The 13976-nt window shown below is 49.0% G+C and overlaps 1 protein-coding gene across 1 annotated transcript in view; it reads left to right on the forward strand.

Moving 5' to 3' along the window:
- Positions 1–309: 309 nt before the first annotated feature.
- The window catches only part of LIMCH1 (LIM and calponin homology domains 1), a gene marked incomplete at its 3' end in the record, with an annotated part of 231155 nt that continues 217488 nt past the window's right edge, over positions 310–13976 (forward strand). The window contains exon 1 of the mRNA XM_068137614.1: positions 310–714. Coding sequence (XP_067993715.1) covers positions 619–714 — 96 coding nt within the window. The remainder of the gene's footprint in view (positions 715–13976) is intronic.

The following is a 13976-nucleotide window of genomic DNA, read 5'->3' on the forward strand; positions in this document are numbered from 1 at the left end:
GTGGTCGTGGTGGTATTGGGTTGGTAGTTGGACTTGATCTTAGAGGTCTTTTCCATCCTTAATGATTCTATGACCGGAGGCACCTGCCATTGTCGGTGGCTGCAGCCCAAAGCCGAGGGTGCCCCGCCACCGTTGTGTCCCCCCTCCCCTCCCCCCCCAAGAGGTGCCCGGCCCCGCTGCCCACCCCCGCCACGGTCGCAGCGCCGCCTGCGATGCGATGCTGGCGGCAGGGAGGCGGCGGCGCGGGCATTTGCATGGGCTGAAGGCAAAGCGGCTTCGCCCGTCTGTTTTATTTTTAGCTGGCAGCTCAGAGCAGCGCAGCTCCCCTCCGCCGGCGGGGCGGGCGGGGCGGCAGCCGAGGGAGGACCGAGCCGGCAGCGCGGGCGGACGGACGGGATACCGGCGGGGTGAGGTTACCGCAGGCGAGCTGCAGCGAGCCGGGCTCCAGAGCGCCGCCGCCACCCCCGGCCCTCGCCCCGGGAGAAGCAGCGAGAGGCTGGCAACGGCCTTCAGCGTGTGCCCCCCAGCCGCTCGCTGCAGCCGCGGCTCACTTCGGGCTTGGCGGCTCGGTGCCTAGCTGCTCCTCACCCGCAGCCGCGGCCAGCCGGGGCCCTGCAGATGGCCAGTCCCGGGCTGGAGCTGGGAGAGGTTCAGCCTCCTCCCGAACCCCCCCAGCCTGAGCTGGCCTTCACCGAGGCTCAGAAGTGGATCGAGGTAAGACTGCGGGCTGGCAGGGTTGCGGGCGCGCACCCCGCGGGACGACCCTGTGTCCTTCCCCCTCCCATCGCTGGGACCGAACGCGTTTTATTCCCCGCCGAGCTCCGTCCCGGCCCTTCCCCGCTTTTAGTCGCTGCGGGCAAAGCAGCCAGGGCCGGCCGAGCCGCGGCGCAGCCTGCGCGGCTTTGGGTGGGCCCCTGTACCCCCCTTCTTCCTCCTCCCTGCGCATCTCTTCCAAACTTAATCGCTTAATCGCATTTCCCCTCCCCGCCCCCGGCGCTGGGATGAGCGGAGCGGCTGTAAACAGGAGCCGCGCAGGTGCGCGGAGCCGCGTCCCGGGGGGCGGCCGGGGAGATCTCTGTCCCTGCGCCCTTCCAGCTCCTCTCCCTGGGGGCTGTGGCTACGACCGCGCAAGTTACGCCTCGCAGTGCGCGGAAATCGGGCCCGGGGCGACGGGTGGCGCTGTCAAAGCTGCTGTGGGGGGCATGGGGCAGCTTGTCCTCCGGGGGAGTATCCTTCTACATCCCTCTGCCATCACTCAGCCCAGCCAAGGAGAGACATTGACTCAGGCTCTTCAGGCAGGGCAGAAAGAGATCAGGTTTGCTGCTTCCTCCTGCCGTACAACGCAAAGACAGGCAGGTGGCTGGTGAAATTTAATAGTTAAATATTTTGGCATGTAACAATAGAGACACTTTAAATAGCTCTTCCTCTGGTCGCCCATACAGAACATTTGTGAAGGTGGTATGAACCCAGAGACCAGGGTAACAGCTCCCTTCTGCTGCAGGCCTTGACTTTAATCTGCAGCTTTGTAGTAAGCCTCAGTGCATTCTGTTTTCCAGCAAATTGTTGCTAGAATTGTTGCGGCTGTTAAGATTCCCTGAAGCCCTGGGAATTTCTGAGCGGTAATGGTTCACCCAGCACCAGCCAGGAAGGTAATGCTTTGTCAGGCTTCAGGGAATTGGCACTGGCGTGGTAAGCTGGCTGGTGTAGGACCAGAGGCAGAGGAGCAATGAGGAACGTGAAAAGAAGGGATTTTGTGCCAAGGAGAGGTGAGCGTGCAGGCTGGAAGAGGAAAACCAAAGGTGCATCTCAACACTGGTTGTCTTGGGAAGATGAATAGTGATTTCTATATAGCCTTCTTTATAAGAGAGGACCAAGACTTGAGGCACATGACTCCACCATACCCATGCTACATAAAATACCTGATGACCATGACTTCTGCTGACTGCTGATGAAGCCAAGAACTCAGTGGTGGTGGTGAAGCAGTTCTCTGTGGGTGATGAATCTGCCAGCAATCACTCCAGGCATGATGATAGTTAAAGGACTGTTAAGTCTTCCTGAAGAGCAGAAACTTGTGAGTCAGGTGGAAACTTCCTTCTTGGGCAATGTTATCCTGCAACTGACCATGATGGGCCATTTCTTGTGTGACCCAGGGCCTCATGAGCAGAGCAGGAAGGCTCTTAGCTCCTTACGTCTTCCATGCAGGCCCATGGGGTCCATGGGTATAAAGGAAGCTGTCCATAACTTCTTGTGCTTCCTCCACTTCTTTTCATCTGCTCAATGTGTAAATGACAAAGCTGCAATGTGCTATCTCTGCTGCTGCTGTCGTCCTGCTTGAGGGACTGTGTCAGGAACCTGGAGCACTGCCATGGCTGTGGTGTGAGAGCGAAGCATCTGCCTTTCCAGCAATGCCCAGAGTTGGTGCTCCTACTAAGAGGAAGGAGGAAGAAGCTGCCAGTGAAGCAGACGTGGCTCAATTCGCCTACACATTGTATTTCCTTTTAACCCCAGTTTGGTTTGAGCTCTGGAATGTGAGGGTTATTAACTCTTCCAAAAATTCTAGCCAGCATTCACTGTTTTAAGTCTGGATTATTTAGGGGTGAATTATGCAGACCTTGACATATGAATCCAAAATGCTGAAAAGCAAAATAAAGGAAATAAAAGAAAAAAACTAAGGAATGTTAGAGGGATCACCATTCAGTTTGCCAAAACCTGTTGATTTGGGTGAAAAGCAGAAATGGGGGGCATGCTGTGTCTGGCTGCTAGACCCATCTGCTTCAGCTAGCTCTGAAATTGTCTCTCACCTGTTTATTCTTTGGCCTAGAGATGTGAGCACATGTCCAGTGTGGTGTCTTCCGGCTTGCTTCTGCCCATTTAAAATGACATCTTCCTCAAACAGCAATAAAATAAACCACTGTGGTTGCAAACAGGGTTGGTGGACTTCCCTAGTATGGAGAAAACAGGCTAGCATGGATGTTAGCAGTGAGAGACAGCTTAAAACCTGCCTTAGGCTGTGAAATAGTGCCATGCAAGGAGATTAAAGCAGAAATGCTCAGACTGAAAACTCTTGAGCTTGCCTTGCATTTTCATTCCTAATCATTAAGTTGTGTGACTTGCTTGTTGGATTCTCGTCTGATTTAAATCCTTGCTGAGCACTGTCACCATCGTGTAGCACTGACAGGAATCCACCCTGTGGTCTGCAGTGCATTTCTCCTCTGGTGGGACTGGAAAGGGAGGCTGTCCCCTTCTTGCAGATGGGTGAGGGAAGACATAATCTGATCAATGTCTAGATCTGCTAGGATTGAGGTACTTAGAATCACAGAATCAATAAGGTTGGAAATGATCTCAAACATCATCAAGTCCAACCTGACACCCAAGACCTCATGACTACTAAACCATGGCTCCAAGTGCCACGTCCAATCTCTTTTTGACCACCTTCAAGGACAGTGACTCCACCACCTCCCTGGGCAGCCCATTCCAACAGCTAACAACTCTCTCTGTGGAGACCTTTCTCCTCACCTCGAGCCTAAACTTCCCCTGGTGCAGTTTGAGACTTCCCTTCCTCCAATCCAAAGGCTCTAGTAGTCTTGTCTTTACACATTGGACTTGTGACCTTTCACCAGAGCAGGACTTCTGGGTGCCAGAAGTCTTTTTTATTTCTCTGCCAGCATTACTTGGATTTGAATGGTAGGGGTGTCTAAGTTGCACGAAAGTTTGGGTGGATCCTCATAATAATCCTCTTGTCTTTCCCTGGAGCTCTGAGCCAGTGGCACTGAGGTGTTCACCTGAGCAGGGAAAAGGGCCAGAGCTCTGACTCTTCCTGCCAAAACTGCTTGTGTGTTTAACAGTTTGTGTTTTGTCCAAATATTTCAAATGGTGAATAGATTTGCTGTCATTATGTGCTGCAAAAGGTGGGATTTGGGAAGTCTCTGAACTTTTAGCTTTGATGATGAGTCACTTGGGGTAGGAAAACGGAGTTCAGCCCTGCTTAATTCTGCATAAACATCAACTGTGCATCCCTCTGTGTAACAGTAAACCAGGGCTATTATTTTAGCTTAGCTTGGCATGTGCTACTTAAGTGAAGAATGCCTTCTTAAGGATAAAATGAACCATATTAGTACTGCTCAGAGGAATTAAAATAGAGGCATCAAATGAAAAACCCTGTGAGAGCCACATCAATCTGCATTATTAAAGGTGCGGTATCTCCTTTCAATTAATGCATCTCAGTTTCACCGAAAGAATAGATGAGCCTCCTAAAGCCTGGAGGGTTCCTGCAGCGAAATAACAAACCTAATTTGAGCTAATGGCCTGTAATTTTAAAATGTCAAGGTTCCCTGTATGTGTGTTTAAACTAGAATAACTGATGGCTGAAAGAACATCTGTATAAACAGTTATTCTGGTGGCAAAGATTCTTCGGAGCAACACAGTAATAAAGTCCCATTTAATACCAGTGCGACTCCTGAGGGTATTGTTATCTCCTCATCGCACCTCCTCGCCTTGCCTCATTAATATGCTCTCTGCTCATTGTTGAGACTTGGTGCAATTAGGGATGGCTTTTCCACAGACTTATATTCCTTGGAAACTTTGCCAGCTGATAAGAACACTTCCTTCATACTTGTATGGTAACAAACAAGTCATGTTTTTCTGTCCCTTGTGCTCAGCGCTTGACTTTCCCTCTGGATTTGTGTAGGCTAAAAGCCATCACCTTCTCATAAGTCTGATACTTTTCATATATATATGAAATATATATATATATGAGATAGAATAGAATAGAATTAACTAGGTTGGAAGAGACCCTTCAGATCATTGAGTCCAACCTATCATCCAACACTATCTAAACAACTAAACCATGGCACCAAGCACCCCATCAAGGCTCTTCCTAAACACCTCCAGTGATGGTGACTCCACCACCTCCCTCAGCAGCACATTCCAATGGCAAATCTCTCTTTCTGTGAAGAACTTCTTCCTCACATCCAGCCTAAGCCTCCCCTGGTGCAGCTGGAGGCTGTGTCCTCTTGTTCTGGTGCTGGTTGCCTGGGAGAAGAGACCAACCCCCAGCTGACTACAACCTGCCTTCAGGTAGCTGTAGAGAGCAATAAGGTCACCCCTGAGCCTCCTCCAGGCTAGGCAACCCCAGCTCCCTCAGCCTCTCCTCACAGGGCTGTGCTCCAAACCCCTCCCCAGCTTTGTTGCCCTTCTCTGAACACGTTCCAGCAACTCAACATCTTTCCTAAACTGAGGAGCCCAGAACTGGACACAGGACTCAAGGTGTGGCCTAACCAGTGCTGAGTACAGGGGCAGAATGACCTCCCTGCTCCTGCTGGCCACACTCTTCCTGATACAGGCCAGGATGCCATTGGCCCTCTTGGCTGCCTGGGCACACTGTAGGCTCATGTTCAGCCTACTATCAACCAGTACCCCCAGGTCACTTTCTGCCTTGCTGCTCTCCAGCTACTCTGACCCCAGCCTGGTGCACTGCATGGGGTTGTTGTGGCCAATGTGTAGAGCCCTGCACTTAGATGTGTTAAATCTCATGCCCTTGGACTCTGCCCATCTGTATATGTTATTTTTTCCCCTTGAGAATTCTTTTGTTATGGAGAAATTTGCCAGCCAGAGGTTGTTTTAAGGTTGTTGTTGTTGTTTTTCCCTTTGTTTTTGAGTGTTTGTATTTTGTTTCATTGTTTTCTTTCTGGCAAAATGCTTATCCATGTTGGTTTTCCATTTTGTGTTGGTAACAGGGGTGCCACTTCTGGGAGAAATGGTGGGGCCAGTAGTAGGGCTTGTGGGTGTCACATCACTCAGCAGTACAGGCACGCCACTACAGTACTGCCATCACTGTGGAGGAGCACAGGAGACATAAACCCAGCAAAATAAGTTGGACAAATATACTTCAGATCTTGTGCCAGGAGTCTGGGAACAAAGTTTCTGGAGGATGTCTTTGGTGTCGATGAAGTGTCAGACAGCTGAGGCTTGTAGCTGCCACTGCAAAAGCATAAGGAGATGGAAGGTTGACAAAATGTTTTCTGCTTGATTGGGATTGATCTGTTGTAGGGGCCTGGAACTTGAGTTGCACACAAGTTTTGTTTGTATGACCTTCAAAATGTAGTATGACATCCGAGATGAAGACCTTCTGATGAAAGGTATTGGGTAAGCTGACTGATTCACTGAGTGTATGAGTAACCTGTGTCCTTCAGCTCTGTTTCTGATTCCAAACGTTCCTCTTCCTTTGCTGTGCAGCTGATTTTAAACTCCTTGAATGGTTCCCCTGAATATTGATGCAGTTCCTAGAATGGTGGTGCCTCTAGCCAGACTGGGACCTTTGGCTGTCTCTGCAGCCTTGCTGTTACTTGTATAGCAATGGATCAAATTCAGCAAATGCTTGCTCCAGCAGGTGCTTCCAGAGAAGAAGGGCCACAAGGGCCACAAGGATGATCAGAGGGCTGGAGCACCTCTCCTATGAGGACAGACTGAAGGAGTTGGGGCTGTTCAGTCTGCAGAAGAGAAGGCTCCGAGGTGACCTAATTGTGGCCTTCCAGTATCTGAAGGGGGCCTACAGGAAGGCTGGGGAGGGACTGCTCAGGATCTCAGGTAGTGATAGGACTATGGGGAATGGAATGAAGCTGGAGGTGGGGAGATTCAGGCTAGATGTGAGGAGGAGGTTCTTCCCCATGAGAGTGGTGAGACCCTGGAATGGGTTGTCCAGGGAGGTGGTCGAGGCCCCGTCCCTGGAGGTGTTTAAGAGCAGGCTGGATGAAGCTCTGGCCAGCCTGATCTAGTGTGGGGTGTCCCTGCCCATGGCAGGGGGGTTGGAACTAGATGATCCTTGTGGTCCCTTCCAACCCTGAATGAAACTATGATACTATGAAACTATGAAGTCAGTCCATCCACCCTATGAGTGTATTTGGATACAACTATTTAAGTGCAGGATGATGCACTAAGCTTGAAGATTACTTGGGTTTCGCCATCAGTTATTGTAGGAAAGTTGTTGAAAGAGCCTCCAAGCAGTGCCTGCAGTTAACTTCTCTCAGTGTTTAACCTTTCTTTCTTTTTGTTCTGCTGGAAGAGTCTCTTACCTATGTGTCTTACATCATGTATTGGGAATTGATTTATTAAAGTGAGCAAAAGTGTCTTCTCAGACTAGAAGGAAGCCGTGCAGATGAATTAGAACAAGCTACCTGATTTCTGAGCAAGCAATAGTTAAACCAAATGAATTCTTCCCAAGGCAACCATGAAGGGTGTGTTCTGGGCCTAGCTGAATGTGAATATAGAGTAACTTCACTGTGGTTGCAGTGACTGGACTTGGAGAGGAGTTCTTCCCTACTATCTCTGCATCTCCTCTTGGGCAGCTTTGAGGGAGTGCAGATAGGGCAGATGGGATGCTCTTCGTTCTGGCTGAGTTAGTCATTCAGTGGAATGAAAATTACATTGATTTAAAGGGGGTGGCAGAGCTCACCCAAACTCTCTGACCCTGTCAAACTACCACCTTCTAGATTTTTTTTCCCCTCTCCCAGCTGCCTGGCAGCTGACCCCTTGTCTTGTACACGTGCACCCAATTCCCTTGTCATGAGATCAGTCTAAGCCATGTTACAAGTAGCGCTTGGCACGGGGGTAAGAATAATCAGAACAACAATACTATTGATAAAGGGATAATGCCAGGAAATGCAGGACTCAGCTGCTGGTTGTCTCAAAACTGCATTAATTTCTCCTTTAAGTACTAACATTTTGAAATGGGTAAAGGATCTACCCCTGCACCAGAGTCTGGAATGCCATTGTGCAACTGGTGGTGAAGCTCAGTTAATGCAGCTGTGTAGCCTTATTGCACTTGTTCTGTTAAATTTGGGGTGGGTTTTTTTTAAGGCAAGTATTGGACCTCTAGAAAGGAAGATGAAGTATTTTCACAGTCTAGAGGATGAGTAACAGGCCAATACAGCAGAATTGTTTTCTAACTTCTCAAATGTGTTGGCTCATCTGGCAAGTGTTAGCCCATGATGGGTTATAAAAACTACATTATCTTTTGTTTGGAAAAATCTACCAGTCTAGAAGGTTTCCCTTCATGGATGAATACCTCTGTGCATTGGGTCTGTGCCACCCTCCTGACAAGAACAGTTTTGGAACAATGTAGAGGGTAGAGAGGCTCTGCAGAGAGACGTCGACAGGCTGGACAGATGGGCAGAGTCCAAGGGCATGAGATTGAACACATCCAAGTGCCAGGTTCTGCACATTGGCCACAACAACCCCATGCAGTGCTACAGGCTGGGGTCAGAGTGGCTGGAGAGCAGCCAGGCAGAGAGGGACCTGGGGGTGCTGGTTGATGGTAGGATGAACATGAGCCTGCAGTGTGCCCAGGCAGCTAAGAGGGCCAATGGCATCCTGGCCTGCATGAGGAACAGTGTGGCCAGCAGGAGCAGGGAGGTCATTCTGCCCCTGTACACTGCACTGGTTAGGCCACACCTTGAGTCCTGTGTCCAGTTCTGGGCCCCTCAGTTTAGGAAGGAGGTTGACTTGCTGGAACGAGTCCAGAGAAGGGCAACGAAGTTGGTGAGGGGCTTGGAACACAAGCCCTATGAGGAGAGACTGAGGGAGCTGGGGCTGCTTAGCCTGGAGAGGAGGAGACTCAGGGGTGACCTTATTGCTGTCTACAACTACCTGAAGGGAGGTTGTAGACAGGCAGAGGTTGGTCTCTTCTCCCAGGCAACCAGCACCAGAACAAGAGGACACAGTCTCAGGCTGCGCCAGGGGAATTTCAGGCTGGAGGTCAGGAGGAAGTTTACACAGAGAGAGTGATTGCCCACTGGAATGGACTTCCCGGGGAGGTGGTGGAGTCACCATCACTGGAGGTGTTCAGGAGGAGACTTGACAGGGTGCTTGGTGCCATGGGTTAGTTGATTAGGTGGTGTTGGATGATAGGTTGGACACGATGATCTTGAAGGTCTCTTCCAACCTGGTTTATTCTATAATTGATTAGTCTAATTGATGTTACAGAAAAAGCAAGAGTCTTAGGGGTGAAAGCATAACTTTAAAGGGCAGCTGCATCAGGGGAAGGTTTGAATGTTTTGGTGTGCAGATCCTAGAGATCTAAGCTTTCCCTCCTTCTCCTTCCAATACATCATTTAAAGAAGAAAGTACTGTCTTTCCTTGCCCCACTCAGTCCCTTAGATCATCACAATAATTACAACAGCTGCTGTGACACTAATAAGATCAAAATTAATAGCTGAAACTTCTCCCAGCTAGGTTAGTTGTGAAAGGGCTACAGGCATCTATCTATCCTTGAGACAGCCCCGTGAGAATGTGAGGAACTATAACCCACCCCAGCTTAAGATGAAAATAAAACCCTCTGCCTATTACTGCCTTTATTTTATAAACATGTACTCCTTGTACCTGGGGCAGGGTGGGGAGTGACTCCTGGGGCAGCAGCTCTGCTGGAAAGAAGCTGGGAGGACCTGTGGGACAACAGGCTTGGCACTGCCTGTGTCCTGGCAGCAGGAGAGATTAGCCCTTTGTGGCTATTCTGGAGCTGGTAGATTTATGGCAGTGGTTTCTTTTGCTACTGCTTGGCACTTGCTAAGCCAAACATGAAATACTGCAGGCAGTTTTGGGGCCCAGAGTGCAGGAAGGGCATTGGTAGGCTGGAGGCAAATGAGCAGAGAGCCCACAGGCAGATTTGGGCTGGAAGACGTGCCCTGAGAGAGAGGGTGATGGAGTTGGGCTTCTTTCAGGAGAGGTGGCTTTATGGGGGCATGGCAGCAGCTCCCCAGTAGCTGTGGGCAGGTTTTTGACAAGACAGGACCAGGCACTTCAGGAGTATGTGACAGGAGGGTGAGATGCCTGTTGTAAGCTAAAATAGGGAAGCTTATGAATGGCATAAGGAAAAGCCTCTTCGCCCTGAGGCCAGATGAGCATTGATGCAGGTTGCCCAGTGAGGCTGAGCTATGATCATCCCTGGAAGGTTTCATGTCTGATTGAATGAAGTAGAAAACAGCCTGGTCAAACCTGAGAGCTGCCCTTGTCAGGAGCAAGAGGTTGAGGTAAAGGCTCTCCAAGGTCCCTACTAACCTGAATTCTTTGGTGCATCTAGGAGTTCTTGACAGTGAGCGAGTAAACCTCACTTGATGTTATATGTTTTGCTACACTGTTTGTTGGTTGAGGTCCTTTCCAACCTAAGTTATACTGTGATACTGTGATACTGTATTACTGCAGTGCTTAAAATCCTCTTTACATGGACAAGATCCTTCCCTGTAGAAAAGCAGACCTCCTATGGTTTGTGGCAGGCATTTTCAGGTGTGCTACTGAGTTTCCTTTGCAGGAACTCCTCAAGGCAGTGTGAAATGTCTGGCTTCCAACCCAGCTTTTTGCTAAACTCATTTTATTTCAGAAGACCACAAATACAATTCATTTCCTTGGCTTGATGAGATTATTTTTCTGTGATTTAATTCCCCACTCCCCCTCTATTTAATTCATTGTGCAGTACTCTAACTGACCAATAAGGAATGGAAGTTATTTCCTATGCTTTTCAGGTCTTGAGGAGATGATGTGCAGGCTGAATTGTTGAGACTTTGGCTACTAAATCTTCCAGGATTTGTTTGTTTGTGATATTAGTTGGTTGTAAGAATCCTCTACCTTTATAATCACTCTGCTCAGTTCTAGTGTAACTTGCTACTTTTAACTAGGGATTTTATTGTATATAGCTCTATCATCTCTGTCTCTATCATCTCTGTCTCCCTCCCTCCCCTCCATCATCTCTCTCTCTCTCTGTATAAAGTTTATTGCTAGTAATCCTTACCCTAGCAGACTGTCTAGCTTAACAATAGAGTTAATAATAGAACTTGCATTGATGTTAAAATAGACTTCAAAATAATCTAGTGACTCCTTGGTTGGTAAGAAAAAGGAGAAAATCTGCTTAATTTGCTCGTTTGAAACCCAGTATTGTTGGTTTCTGCTGTTTTGAGGTCTCATGCCCAGTTTCAAAGACAGCTTGATTGTGAAATCAACTTTGACAGGCTAAGATTCTGAAAAATAATCCTGCTGTGGCTTCTTGGCTTTGGCATCATTGTCAGTGATTCACAGAGCACTTCACAGGCTAAGGAGCAGCATGATGGAAGCAGGGGAAGCAATTGTTTAATTCTGCTTTGTGTGGCTGAATGAGCAAGGTAAGAGGGAAATGCTCTTCATTAATCTCTCCTTCATTTTTTTCCCATCATCTTGGTTTCTACTGGAAGACAGATTTTTGCACTGTGTGATCCCACAGTGAGTTTCAGGAACAGCACAAAGGGCAAAAGTCTGTGATGTCTTTCCCCTATGCAGTTCTAGCCTCCTGCACCTCCCTACCTCCCTGAGCTTTCTGTGAGCTTCAGAAGAGTCCCAAGCCCTCTGGATATGTACATGCTATAGGGAAATTGGCTGAAAATACTCTACCTAGTGCAGAAAGCCAAGAGTTCTTCTCCTGATACTGCAAGCATATTTCATAGTATCATAGAATCAGTCAGGGTTGGAAGGGACCACAAGGATCATCTAGTTCCAACCCCCCTGCCATGGGCAGGGACACCCCACACTAGATCAGGCTGGCCAGAGCCTCATCCAGCTTGGGCTTAAACACCTCCAGGGACGGGACCTCAACCACCTCCCTGGTCAACCCATTCCAGGGCTTCACCACTCTCATGGGGAAGAACTTCCTCCTCACATCCAGCCTGAATCTCCCCACCTCCAGCTTCATTCCATTCCCCCTAGTCCTATCACTACCTGAGATCCTGAGAAGTCCTTCCCCAGCCTTCCTGTAGGCCCCCTTCAGATACTGGAAGGCCTGTTGTTCCTTTTCCTGTAGGCACTGGTAGATCCCACTGTAGTACTGCAATCAGCAATCAAGTCTCTTGCTGGCTGAACATTGCCATTTAGAAGATAAATTGGGCTGTTACCTGCCTTCTGTTCCTCAGATTGCAGGCTGCTGTGATTCAGGTTGTTCTTCCCAACAGTGAGGAGCTGAGAGTTGTGAAAGGATGGACAGAGAAGAGTTCCTGACATTTGTTTTACATCTGATGTGTTCAGCAGAAGTGCAGGTCGAGGGCTGTAACATACAGCATCGGTAATTCCTCAGAGCACTGCGTTATGTGAAGGCCTTTACAGAGGATGGGATTCTTGGCAAAAGAAGTTGGACACTCCCTTCTAACTCCCCCCCAAACAAACTCTGAAAGTTCTTCATCCAAACATCTACTCTATTCATCTGGAACATTCTTAAGGGATTTTTCCACAGTCTGTCAGGGGAAGGAAGCTTCAGTGTCTGAGGAAATGCACAAACTCTTCCTCCCCCCTGCCTCCTTTTGTAGTTAATTTTTTTGGTTTAAGTGTCATTACCTGCTTGCCTTTTGCTTAACAATTTCTCTTGTTTCCCAGTTATTATCATTTTTCCTTTTTTGCTTAGAAAGGAGCCATAGTGTGCTAGCTGAAGTCTGTTCTGGAGCAGTGAGCATTTTCTGCCAGGGGTTGGGGAAGGGGAGGCTGTGCCCCCATGCAGCCCAGAAGGCAAATTGTATCCTGGGCTGCATCGATAGGAAAATGAGTAAAGCACTGTGTCCAATTTTGGACCCCTCAATTCAGGAAAGATGTTGAGTTGCTTGAATATGTCCAGAGATGGGCAGCCAACCAAGCTGGTGAGGGGTCTGGAGCACAAGCCTATAAGGAGCAGCTGAGGGAGCTTGGGGTTGTTTAGCCTGGAGAAAAGGAGGCTCAGGGGAGACTTTACTGCTGTCTACAATTACCTGAAGGCTGGCTGTAGCCAGGTGGGGGTTGGTCCCTTCTCCCAGGTGACCAGCAACAGAATGAGAGGACACAGTCTGAAGCTGCACAGGGGAAAGTTTAGGCTTGATCTTAGAAGGAAGTTCTTCACAGAAAAAGAGTGTGGCCATTGGAATGGGCTGCCCAGGGAGGTGGTGGGGTTGTCATCCCCAGAAGTGTTTAAGAAAGGACTGGATGAGACACTTGGTGCCATGGTCTAGTTGATTAGTTAGGGTTGGGTGATCAGTTGGACTTGATGATCTTGGAAGTCTCTTCCAAACTAGTCAATTCTATGACCAGCAGGTCAGGAGAGGTGATTCTGCCCCTTTACTCTGCTCTTATGAGATCGCACCTCGAATACTTCATCCAGTTCTGGTCCCCCCTGTATAAGAAAGACATAGTCCTGTTGGAGTAAGTCCAGAGGAGAGTCACAAAGATGATCCAAGGGCTGGGGAACCTCTGCTGTGAGGATAGACTGAGGGAGCTGGGTTTGTTCAGCCTGGAGAAGAGAAGACTCTGGTGGGGACCTTAAAGCTGCCTTCCAATACCTAAAGGGATCCCACAGGAAGGCTGCAGAGGGACTTTTCATGAGGGTATCTATATTAGAATAAACTTTATTAGAATAAACCAAACCAGGTTGGAAGAGACCTTCAAGATCATCATGTCCAACCCATCAACCAATCCAACCCACCCAAACAGCTAACCCATGGCACCAAGCACCCTGTCAAGTCTCCTATCTAGCGATAGGACAAGAGGGAATGGTGTGAAGCAGAGGGACAGTAGGTTTAGACTTAATCTTAGGAAGAAGTTCTTCAGCATGAAGGTGGTGAGACTCTGGAATAGGTTGCCCAGGGAGGTTGTGGATGCCTCCTTCCTGGGGATGTTCAAGGGGCCAGGCTGGATGAGGCCTTGAGCAGCTAAGTCTAGTTGAGAGGTGTCCCTGCCCATGGCAGAGAGGCTGAGTCACCATCCCTGGAGGCGTTCAAGAGGAGATTGGACGTGGCACTTGGTGCCATGGTCTAGTCATGGGGTCTATGTTGATAGGTTGGACTTGATGATCCTCGAGGTCCTTTCCAACCTAAGTTATACTGTGATACTGTTGGATTAGATATCTCTGAGGTTCCTTCCAACCTTAGCCACTGTATGATTGTGGAGAGGCAGAAGTGACCACCTCTATCAGACGAGTGTGGGGAGGGGTGCCCAGTGTGCCAGGG

The sequence above is a fragment of the Melanerpes formicivorus genome, unplaced genomic scaffold, assembly GCF_026170545.1.
Source record: "Melanerpes formicivorus ecotype bairdi unplaced genomic scaffold, bMelFor1.0.p_v2 SCAF_4, whole genome shotgun sequence".
In the NCBI taxonomy this organism is placed as follows: Eukaryota; Metazoa; Chordata; class Aves; order Piciformes; family Picidae; genus Melanerpes; species Melanerpes formicivorus.